The sequence below is a fragment of the Cryptotermes secundus genome, unplaced genomic scaffold (assembly GCF_002891405.2).
Source record: "Cryptotermes secundus unplaced genomic scaffold, Csec_1.0 scaffold928, whole genome shotgun sequence".
Taxonomy (NCBI): domain Eukaryota; kingdom Metazoa; phylum Arthropoda; class Insecta; order Blattodea; family Kalotermitidae; genus Cryptotermes; species Cryptotermes secundus.
The window spans coordinates 401,490-414,173 of NW_019738362.1; the positions used below are offsets into that span (position 1 = coordinate 401,490).

General features: G+C 40.2%; 2 protein-coding genes across 2 annotated transcripts in view; both read right to left on the reverse strand.

Moving 5' to 3' along the window:
• Positions 1-989, reverse strand: part of LOC111870929 (glycine receptor subunit alpha-3) — an 89,064-nt gene extending 88,075 nt beyond the window's left edge. Inside the window, exon 1 of the mRNA XM_023863571.2 lies at positions 943-989. The gene's annotated coding sequence lies outside the window, so the exon portion shown is untranslated. The remainder of the gene's footprint in view (positions 1-942) is intronic.
• A 4,897-nt stretch (positions 990-5,886) lies between these two features.
• LOC111870940 (alpha-crystallin B chain-like) lies at positions 5,887-7,147 on the reverse strand. The gene has a single exon (XM_023863597.2). It carries the CDS (start codon positions 6,868-6,870, stop codon positions 6,352-6,354), a length of 519 nt encoding a protein of 172 aa, XP_023719365.1. The 5' UTR covers positions 6,871-7,147; the 3' UTR covers positions 5,887-6,351.
• Positions 7,148-12,684: the final 5,537 nt, after the last annotated feature.

A 12,684-nucleotide genomic window follows, 5' to 3' on the forward strand; every position in this document is an offset into this window, starting at 1 on the left:
GCTCCATGAGTAAGTAAGGCCAAATTGTGCAGTTATCTAGCAGTCAGACCACGTATCTGGCATGGAAATGGTCCGGGACTCGATCCTGACTTTTGCCATTAAAACCATAACAATAAGTTCTGAGAAGAAATAACCGCCTACTTTCCTTTGATACGACACGGACCTCACAGAAAATAGCAAGTCCAATAATTCTTGTGTTGCTGCGTGTAACGTTTGTACCGAGCCGTTGATACGAGGGATCATGAAGCGCCCCGTTGAGTTGGGCTCAGGTGCCAAGTTTCATAAAGAATGGTCCAGGAATTCAGAAGTTGATACACAAACAACGGTTAGTGTATTTCGTTTTTAGCCTACTTTCCTTATTTTGAAAAAAAAAATGAAAGTAGGCTTATGAGGGCTAATCTGTCTTATTTCTCCAAAATTAGGAAAGTAGCCTAATAAAAATGTATAAATCCTTGATCATGGCAACCGAACGCCTGACGAAGGCGGGAGTCCCAGTTCCCGCAATATCCTTTAGACAATGTGCACTACATAACGTGACGTTCGCTTAACGAACCAACCTTTTAGAGGACGCACTGAGGTTTGTCGAGACACAGGGGTGTACATCTAACATTCACTACATGGCCACTCTGTCATCATGTCGATAATTACCCTGCTACGGTCACCGGCAGACCGGAAGTGTGGAGGCGTTCAAGAGATAAGACAAGACTGCGAAAACACAACGCAAGGATGGATAGCACGAGAAAAGGATGGTCAATCCAGTGACAAAAATGAACAGTGTCAGACTCCCAGAATCTTGTGTACGTTTGCAAGTTTGCAGACGAACACACGCCATCAGCTATTTTAACGGAGTCATCAATCGTCAGTTTAATGGTGTAATTTGATAAACGGAATTCTGAACATAGAGCTTTTACTGCACACCGTACCACCTCAACACTGGCCTACCTTAACCGGACGGCTCACGCTCCACGCAGCCCCAAGCGCAGCTCCCGAACAAGCAGACTGAACGGGAAACACGTCTCGGGAGAAGTACTTGTTCAAGCGGGCTGGCCTAGCTTCCCCTGCACGCCGGTAGGTGTGGTTCCCGCACAGAACCGCAAAGAGAGCCAACTGAACATGTTATCCGTCCTTCAGAACCATCACATTGTTGCCGAATTGTCGCAGCGCATTTGTGTAATGACTTTTCAACTGCATTCGTTTTTCAGGGGCACCTGACTGCGAACATTCCTTTCTGTCGGAACACAGATGTCAACAGGAAACTGTTCGCCTTCTCCCACTTTACCATAAACCGACATCTCTGTTCCACACAGCCAGTACAAGGCACCAGCAGCAGCGTCGAGTGGTAGAACGATAGCAACTGTTGAATTGGAAGGAATCTGTCATGGACTATCGGGGCATTATCCAGGAATTTGATCGGAGGGACTGAGGAAAACTATGTGGAAGTGGACACGGTCTATTTTAAAATAAGTTATTGTCTCAGCACTTGGACGAACTGAGGAAAATCTCGCGAAGCCTGTGAGCCAACAGGCCTGCGGTCCCCATGTAGACATTATACCCTTCCTCTGCTTCCGCTTCGTCCGGATATTCCCCATGCTGAGATTTTCCTCAGTCGACCCAAACCACGAGGGTAAATAATCGCAAACAGACCATGTCATAGCCGACGCCTTCCACTAAAACATCATAATTCACCACTGACTGGGTGCACCTTAGGATTCCGAAGGATAAGAATGCGTATTAGAGCAATATGCTATCGGAATCATTACGCACTGAATGTAATGGGTTTGTTACGACGCGCCAATTGGGAAATAGCAGAGCGACTGTGTGTTCTCGTTGGTATTCGAACCTATACCTCATTATATCTGATGACGTCACAGAGATCACAGCACTGCAGAACAAATCTCCTATTCGCAAACGCCACGTCTGAAATTGATTCACCAAACCAAATGATCCATTTCTTGCGGGCTATTTCACAGCTACGTCAACATCTAGACCGATCTAGACTGCACGGCGCCAAAGCGTTGGATGCCTGATAAATCGGAAAAGGATCTGGAAGGAAGTGTTTTCTCTAATCGCGGTACTTTCCCAGCATTTGCCTGGAGGAACTGAGGAAAACGAACTATACTTAGAGAATCAAATAATGTGCATAGGAATTTTGGTTGAGCAATGTTAACGCATTTTATGCTTAAGTAAAATAACTGTAGTGTTTAACAGAATAACGGACAAAACTTCACCTGGCGTTCAACAGACGCAAATGCGCCGAGCGCAACAGCTACAAATAGTCATTATCATCTCCGCAAGATGGTACCGCCTACCGAATCGCCGCGCCATCTATCAGCGTTATGTTGTACTATCTCACAGGCTCAATCCTATTCTACACCAGTACCAACAAAAGTCATGCGTACCAACTGCTTTGGATTTAAACATGTTTTGGAAAGATCATTCTACTCTGAATGATTCACCAACATAAAACAATAGTAGGTATTACAAATTTATATTACCAAAAACTTGTGAAAGCACACATTTGGAATCGATAATGTGAAGATAATCAACATACTCTCAATACTGATTTCAAGTACCACACACACAATTTTAAAATTGTTTTCATTTCATGCTGAAACATTTAAAACACACTTTCACACATTATTACTCCATCTCTTTCATATTAACATATTCAAAAGTATGACCGAAATTCTTGGTCTCTGACAAGGGAGGAACATAGACTGAGGGTGTTTCAGAACAGTGTGTTGAGAAGAATATTTGGACCAAAGAGAGATTAAGTGATGGGAGGTTGGAGAAAACTGCATAATTAGGAGCTTCATAACTTTTACTCTTCTCCAAGTATAATTAGAATTATCAATTCAGGGAGAGAGAGGGCGCCCCACATAAACAAGACCGTAACTGTCAAACAGTAATAAATATCTGGTCACCAGCCCCAGATGGAGCTTGACATCAAGACTTACTGTCAGTTGCAACATGACTTTGACTTTTATTTTTGGAAGATGAGATTCGCAGGGCATGTAGCATGAATGAGAAAAGGACACCATATAGAAAATCGATTGGAAAGGCAGAAGGAAAGAGACCATTAGGAAGGCAAACACATAGATGGGTGAACAATATTAAAATGAATCTCAGAGAGACAGGATCGGATGATATGGACTGGATCAATCAGGCCCAGGATAGGGACAAATGGAGGTTCTTGTGAACATGGTAATGAACCTTCAGGTTCCATAAAATGCTGGGAAGTTCCCAAGAAGGGCTCAGCTCCACGAGTGATGACTGAAGTCCACTCATGGCCATCCTTAACCTGTCACATGCAACACAGTGGTGTGAGGTGAATAATGCAGAGTAACACTGAAGCACTGGAAAATATTGCAAAGACCAAGTGAACCTGTGATTTTCTTGTATATTCTTTGTTGTTTTCTGACAGTAAACAGCTGCTTGTGTTGAAACCACCTGCTTACGTCAGGCTCAGTCAGAACTGACTCTGCATTTTTCACCCAACACTTGGCTGCTCGCAGTGTAAGGAACTTTTAGTTATCAACTGCCTTATGGAATGATATGTAAAACTTTGGTAAGGAAATACAAAATAAAAACACACAGTATCAGTTGTCACTGTCCCTAGAACAGGGAATTTAATACAGCAAATTAGAAACTGTTCCACTTTACTGCATTGTAAAGTTACATTATCATTTAAAAGATGCATAATTAAAGTATATCCAAATGGTTAACTTGTTATTACGCTACAGTTATAAACAACAGAATTCCTTAAGAAAACTGTGCGGTTATGTTGCTGCATCACTTAACTATCAACCCTCACATCCCACAGTTTTCTACAGAGTTTATGGTGTAGGCTCAATAATACAGGAATTTTTAACATTTTGGCAGGGACAAGACTTTGTAAACAAATTAAGGCCTTTCCCACATATTCACATACTTCGCTTCTGATTCAAACAATTTCTAAAATCCCACTATCATGGGTCACCTAAGACGGGAGGATCAATGGATGAATCAACTTCAGTTCATCATAGTTTGTACATATTTACACAAAAGGCAGGGTGTTATCACTTCCTAATACTAAGCCATCAAGCTGCCACAGCCGACAGGAACATTAGCTTCTACTTGCATCTCATCAATATAAGAGTGTCTTCTATTATAATATAATTAACCAATCAAAACAAAGGTACAGAAATTGCACATAAAATATCAGTCTTACACTATGGACCAACACTGCAGAATGAGAAACACTTACAATGTACTACATGTTAACAAATGTTAGATTCACTGACTTTCCTTTTACATTCTCTGCAGCGAATCTGATTAATTACTGACCACAGGTATCCTTTGTTACAGGTTTGAAAAATGAGATTTCATCTTAATGCAATATAAACTAAACATTTACAAATACATACTTAAATCAATTTGGACATATGGTATAGAACTATGGGGTTGTAGTAAACAATCAAATACCAAAATACTCTAGTCTTTCAAATCCAAAACACTCCGTATGATATCTGGAGCACCATGGTCAATCTCTAACCAAACTTTACATAAAGATTTCAAAATACTAAATATAAATACAAACCACTCCAATGTAACATATAAGTTTTTACTACGTCACTTATATGTCACATTGGATGGAGTGGTTTGTATTTATAATTGTTAGTGTGACGGACCAGAATGAAACAAATCAAACTTCAAAATACCATTAATACAAGATGTAATTAAGTCAAACATAAACAAATCGCCATCTTTGAGCCGATTGTCTAGACCAGGCATATCAAACTCAACTTGTACAGAGGGCCACCTCAGCCCTGTAAATAATAGTCCAGGGCCGCACTTCAAAATATAAATATACATTAGATTCTGATACAAGGAAATTTAATTCTTTATTATTTAGGAATAATTTCAATATAATTACCTAAAGTCACATATCTTACAGTTTTAAAAAAGCAAGAGAATGCCATTTTTGAAAGTATCAAACAGCTTTTCAATATGTAAAAAGAGAGATTACACAATAAATTATGTTAGAAATAGCAAAACATTTAATTTCCTGCAGCCTGCTAATTTATGCATGCATGAATCTTCTCGTCTTCTGGTCTGTTGGAAAATTGTCTTTACAAAAAAAAAATTCTACTAAAATTTTAATATTGATTTTAATATCAATTAGCGTTAAAAGTTGAGGGACCGCACTTTGTTGCTATGGGGGCCGCATGTTTGACACGGCTGGTCTAGACAATGTGGGACCCTCAATGTCTCACAATCCTATGTGCCTTCCCGGCCTGGTACAGGGATAGCTTTACTTTTTTACTTTATAAACAAATACAAAGACCGAATAACAGAGCATGTAAATCAACTCATAAGTCACCTCTTTACCCAACCCTTAGAAAAAAGAAGACTGAAGAAAATCTGGCCAGAAGACCTTCTCGATGATATGTAACCACAAGGAGAACCATTAATGAATGGTACCCATCACAAGCCTTCAAATTTTAAACCATTTACATATTACTCATATTGTTACTATGGAGTAGATTGTAAATTTGCAAGAAACAAAAAATATCTTAATGCAATCAGCCAATTTAAACAGACTGTAATTAATAGCACTTCTTCTAATGCCATCTGCTTTATGAACAATCAAGAATAACAGGGAGTTGATTGTGTGGGTTTCCAGAGGAGAAACGCAAGTGGGGAAAAGAAAATTCTTAAATTTATCAAATTTACCTTCTGTTTTAGGACACAACTATTGCAGAATGAAAGAATACCTGTATTGGCATTATCATCAGATATGTGCGCTGCACTCACAAGTAACCACTGAAAATGGGCTCCCTCTCTGTAAGATGCCACCACAATCTCAACTTCTACCCTCGGATAGTACAGTTATCTATCATTTCATATATTCTCTTCTTTGATTTCACATGCTTAAAACACTAGTTTTTATTTATCAGGTCTTAAATAGGCAAATGTCTCACTGCAATTGTGGCCCTAGGAACAAAATTTTGTGTTGACTGCTTAGAGAAATGGGATCCCACCATTTCACCACTTTCAGTGACCAACAGCCGAAGTTTTCAAACCTCAGGTTACACAATGTTTAACAAAAATCACCACAACATATGACACACACATAATATCTAGTATGTTAATTTCAATTTACCTACAACTGTGCAAATTACAAAAGTCTGCCCAACTACACTACACAAGAAATGTGGAAATTAACCAAATATTACAACAAAACATATTCACATATATACTGCAGCTTCTGAAAGCGTTTTACATTTAAATCATGTGCTATTAACTCTAGATATTCCCTGTAAATGGTTATACATTCATCCCCAGCAAAACCACAAGCTACCCATCCATCTACTCTCGACTCACTGGTATTTCTTTCGATTTCACTTCTGGCTTATACGACGCTTCGATGCTCAGAACGCCGTCATTACCCAGGAAGGACTTCAATGAGGTGGGGTCCACTTCTTCCGGCAAAGTCATCTCACGTGTGAACTCCTGCTGAAACTTGCTACCGTCCTCTCCCTTCCTCTCCATTCTTGCCCTGATAACAAGGATGTTGTCTTTCATGGAGATGTTAATCTCCTCAGGTTTGAAGCCGTCCACATCCACGTTGACCCGGTAGACATCACCACGCTGTACAATGCCTTGGATGGGGATCGATCGAGGTAAAATTCGACGGAATGGAAAGTGGTCAATCACATCCCGCTCGAACCTCTCCAGTGCCTTGTCCATATCTCGAAAAACGGACCTCATGTCGGAAGGGCGATACAGACTCCAGAAATTGCGAATCACTGGCCCTGGATGCTGTTGGTTTACCAGAAATCCTCGTCGCGACACCATTGGGATTAGCCTCTTGCAGTGTTGAAACATGTTTGCTGTGATGACTGCAGTCGCGGATTGAGTTACAAGTGAGGTTACGTTTACTCCTCAAACTGACGATTATTTTTCTCTTATATTTCCGTCTAAGTACGCCTTCAGCACAAAGTCTCACAATAACCCACTACTTACAAATGCCACTATTCGGGTGCGTTTCACTTTATATATATACTTCACAACATGTTTCCTACAAACCGCCGCCTGTTACATCAGCTAACGAGAAGCTTGTAGTGCACGCCAGAACCGGCCCGAACATTCTTTCTTACGTCATTCAAACGACCAATGGGAGTTCAAGGCGGGCTATTTACGAAACGCGATTCGTGCAGCTTCTGTACGACGCATATGATTGGTTGGTTCATTGCATGCGTAGATTTTTGGAGTTATAATTACGAAATTTCGTCATTCATACTCTTATTTTCCACGACCCCCGACATAATATATTGCCGGGGGGGGATTCCCTAAAATGTGTTTATAACTTTAAGATCAAGCCGTTTAGAACAATTCATTTTCTGTGGAATAATTTCTTTTGGAAGTAACATTTTATACCTTTCCTTCTTTTCTTGATTTTGATTTTTTAAAGCCCGGGGGCAATTGATGCATGGTCTAGCCTCGTCTGCGCCCCTGATGGTTACCACTACTGCACACAGAGTTGAAAAACGGCTGATATTGCAGTCAAACAAGACAAAACAGGAATGTGATTGATATCAATATACAAGCTCAATATATATTGTCGATCTCTCTGTTTGTCATAGTAAATAAGGAATTGTTCACGTTCAACTCACAAATGCATAATTGTAGTACCAGATCTATCTGTGATCTGCATTATCCGCAAACTAGTCTGACACATTTCCAAAAAGGAATATGTTACATGGGGGTAAAGATCTTTAATCATTTGCCACCAAAAATCAAATCTATGTCTAATGACTTGAAAAATTTTAAAATTCAGTTGACAACATTTTTATTGCAAAACTCTTTTTATACATGTGATGAATTCTTTAGTAACAAATATGCTTAGAAATAAGGATAATAGCATAAATAATTTTAATATTGCATAATTTTATGTATAGTGATGTAAGACTTTTTTTGATATAAATTTAACACTTTTTTTTTAATCTATTTTAATGATTATAAACTGTATTTGTATTGTACTATATTAATTATGTGACTGGTTCTATATCTATGTATATGGATTTATGGAATGTACAATAAATGAATGAATGAATGAAATGAATGAATGAATCATATCTTGTAATGTGTTCTGTATCCAAATCATTGGTAACAAAACCCTAACGAGAGATTACTTGACATTATACCCGCCATGAACTCTCAGCATTATTTCAAATGTTGTAAGCATTTAAAATACGAAGAACAAATACATTCTTGTCAATAATACCATGTACAACATAAGGAACCAATTCAGTTTTAATTTCTTCTGCCCTTCTTTCTTTCTTTTTTTGTGAACTGTCCAAAATTCACCGAAATCTATACAATTGTATACACGTTGCTTTTTGTTTTCAGGGTATTTCAGTTTTTTTTGTTTTTGTTTTTTTTTGTTTAATTTGAGAAATGGAGACTATTTCATATAAGCATTTCCTTTCAAGACAGCGGAAAATATTACAACTGCATAATGAGGAGCTTCATAACTTCTACCCTTCTCCAAGTCCAATTAGAATGGACAAGTGAAGGAGGATGAGAAGGACAGGGCATGTTGCACGAATGGGGAGAGGAGGAATGCATATAGGATATTGGTGGGAGAGCCGGAAGGAAAGAGACCACTGGGAAGACCATGACGGTGTGTGAATAATTTTAAAATAAATCTTAGAGAGATAAGATAGGATGGTATAGATTGGATTGATGTGGCTCAGGATAGGGACCACTGGAAGGCTCTTGTGAACACGGTAATGAACCTTCCTGTTCCAAAAAATATTGGGAAGTTGTTGAGTAGCTGCATAATTGGCGGCTTCTCAAGAGGGGCTCAGCTCCAAGAATGAGCGAGCGAGAAGATTATTACAAGAATGAACCCACATTACACATTTAATAACTAACACTATGCAGCCGGGTCTTTCTTGTGAAGCCATCAGTCGCTCATCTACTCAAAAATTTCCCAATATTTTACAGAACCCGCAGGTTCATTACCGTGTTGACAAGAGCCCTCCACTGGTCCCTGTCCCCAGCCAGATAAACCGAGTCCATACCACCCCATCCTATCTCTCTGAGATGCATCTTAATATTATCCTCCCATTTGCGTGTAGGTCTTCTTAGTGCTCTGTTTCATTCTGGATTTCTCGCCTAATCTCCAAATACGAGTACGTTTCTCTTCTTCCCCCATGGTGCTACATACCCTGCCCATCTCATTACGCTTTTCATACAATAAGTAATTTAATTTCAGACTTGATTGAGAATGTAACTGAGGGATCTGGTGGTATATGAGGATCCCCTTGTTTCTGTAAAGAGGAAAATTCCTTGATGAGAGATACCGAATTTATAGCGATGCCTATGCATGGGGAATATGTTTACCAACACATGATTACAATTACCATTTCACTAAGTTCATCCTGTTTAGCCAAAGAACGATGCATTCCCGCAATTGCCACTTTCAAATTACCAGATATCTGATACGAAAATATTGACTTAAAAATTTATAATTACATTTCCACCGATATATAACATCCAAATGTTATTTGTCTGCGCAAATCTTTGGCAATCTCTGTAAAGGTCTGTATCTGTACACTGATGAAAGTAAACACCTGGAGCCTTTCAGCACTACAGAATGGAGTGTAACTAACACCAAACCGGAATGTGACATACATCTTGTTTTGTGTGTTTCAGAACCACCTGTTAGTTTCATCATGTCCGCCTTTTTGCGGGCTCCAACGCCTGTAATACCTTCCCCCCCCCCTGCCACTACAGCCTACACTAGACCTAGGCCTACCTCCATGAACTTCTCCGTTCACTTCGGTTTTTCTAGATCTTACATATTCGGTAGGACTCCTTGGGCGGGTTATCTGCTCGTGGCAAGGTCTCTACCTGTACACGAACTGAACATCCATGCCCTGAGTGGGATTCGAACCCATGATCCCGGTTTCAAAGAGAGCGAAGACAGTACATGCCTTAGACCGCTCGGCTACTGTGACCGCGCCGGTATTACCTGGCCGATATTAATCAAATTTCGTTTCACAGACCTGCACAAAATCTTGTCAAGATATTTTCATTTCTAATGGCCACACTACCTACGTCATAAATTAGCAATCACATATACCTTTTAATGAAACTCGACCAGTTAACACGTGTACTGTGAGACCGTGTATAAATTTCACTAGCTGCATTTCGTTCTGATGCGATCGTACTTTGGGGCCTGTACACCGAGCATTCACGACAGAAAAGTTTGCTGAATGTAAGTTACAGAGATGTTCAGAATTCATATGTCACGTATTATACAATACATGCATTAAAACTCTACCATTCTGAGAAAACCACAAGCGTAAAAAAAATTATTAATTAGGCGCCATCGAAATCGTTTTCCAACCTCCCACTACCGCCCTGAGCCTGATGTCCGTTCCGTTTACAGCACAAAATGCATGCCTAAGAAGCTGGCAGCTGTCACGAATAAACAAAACACAGGTTTAAAATCAGAGACAGAGGGTTCTGATCCAGGTAATATACAGTTCTTATGATGTTGATTTATCAGGAAATTATAATAGCAGTCGAAATGGAGGTACAGGAATATCGCGCTGTTAGTGTCTCCATTAGCTCGCAAACACGATCCAGACCGCCGAAGGGTCACGCAGTTCGTACATAACTGCCCCTTGTGTATCCGAAAGTGGTTTAAATTCTAATCTGCGCACAGGCTATTAGAAGTGATACAAAACCAAATTTAATTAAATTTACTACAATATGGAAAAGAAATTACTGACAGACGAACACGTGGAAACTAACAGGTAGACGTAATAAAGGTAAAGTTGTCCCTGTGCTTAACTAATTAAGCACTACGCCATGCAGGCGTATGGGGGGAGTGGATGTATAGACCATGTATTCTTGACCTCGGGACTAGTTGGAAGTGAGTGGTCAGCTTCACCCTTTGGCCGCTTTACTCCAGCGGAAAGAGCCCCCGGTACCAATTAGATAGGAACTAACAGGATTGCCAAGTCAAAATTATTAACGAATGAAACAGTTTAACCAAAATGGGGAGGGGGCTTGCAGTCACTGTAACATTTATTTCAATTTCGGGCGTGCATCTTTCTTTGTTTCACCCGCTCGCCACGGTGAGGCACAGGATATGAGCGGGGACCTGAAACAAAAGAAACAAACAAAAAACACACAACAACTGCAAAGAACACAAATTGCAACTATTAACAAAATGAACACTAGATCCTTACCTCTGCTGGTGGCTTCTGCACTTTCTCTTCTGTAACACACTTCTGCATTTAAACGCACACTTCTTGACCCGAAGCGCTGTACGTCTGTGTACAAAGATCGCGGAAAGAGCGGAACTGAGTGTTTACAAGAAGATTTTAAAAGGTTCTGACGATGGTGGATGACACACAGAATTACGAGGTTTTGGACTTTTTCCATCGTCCGGAATTTCAGGTATTAGAGGATACAACGTTTCGGAAACTGGATGTTTCCGTCTTCAGGTGAGAAAGGAAGACACCTACTCAGTTGGGTCCCTTAGGCTCTTTCTAAGGGGCCCAACTGAGTAGTGTCTTCCTTTCTCACCTGAAGACGGAAACAGATCCAGTTTCCGAAACGTTGTGTCCTCTAATACCTAAAATTCCGGACGATGGAATAAGTCCAAAACACCCCTATAATTCTGTGTGAGTGTTTACACTTGCTCGCTGCGTTCGTTCGTGTTGACGTGTACAACTCGGCGAAATTCAAAATCGAACCGTACGCCATTTCGTGCAACCAAAGAAAATGAAAACATGTGGAAGTCGAAATCACAATTTCCTATCCAGTGCTCGTCCGGAGAAAACGGAACAAAACGTCAGCGGCTTTTTGTTTCAAAACGCAACTCGCATTTATCGTGTTCGAACGCTCGTTTTAACGCGAAAATGAAGCGAAAACATAACCTCGCGGCCAAATGAACGACATGACGTTTCGGCTTGTAGAAAAAAATCGTCATTCCAATCTGAACTGTCCATAGTGTCTCGCAATCGACACATCTATACACGCTAGTCAAGTCAGTTTCACTCTAACATATTCGTTACTTCGGAGATAAATAATTATTATGCCAATAACTTTCCTATTGATCTAAAATCCCAACTCCGATGGTGTCATCACTGTTTACCGACGCGTAAAATGCAAATGCCAGAGATTTCTCAGAAAACAACAATGTACAGGGATCAGTTACTTGATCCTGGTTTGTTCCTCCGCGGTGTCTGTCTTGTCCCCTACGATGCTGAAGCTGGGACACATTTACCGACCTACCTTTCGCAGGCCTAAGTGACGACAGTGGATGTTTTGTCCAACGCTGACTCTGGAGCACACTCACCTTATGCGTTTCCTCGCTATATCTTGATACAACAACTCATAAACACAAACAAACAAACATGACATGTCACTTCATATATGTACATATATGTATATACACATACTCTGTACCCTCGTATAGATTCAGTCACTTATCTTTCACCATTGAAGTGAAAGGTGGGTCAAAACAAAATTAAGTTTTGTTTTATTGAATCTCTGTCCCTCCAATGCGAGTTATTCATAGGCAGAGACTGTTAAAGTTCTTTTTACCTCTCTCCCTCTCGCACTGATCTCATTGTCGTACCGACCGAACCCTGTCAAGTTGTCACCCTGTGCCAA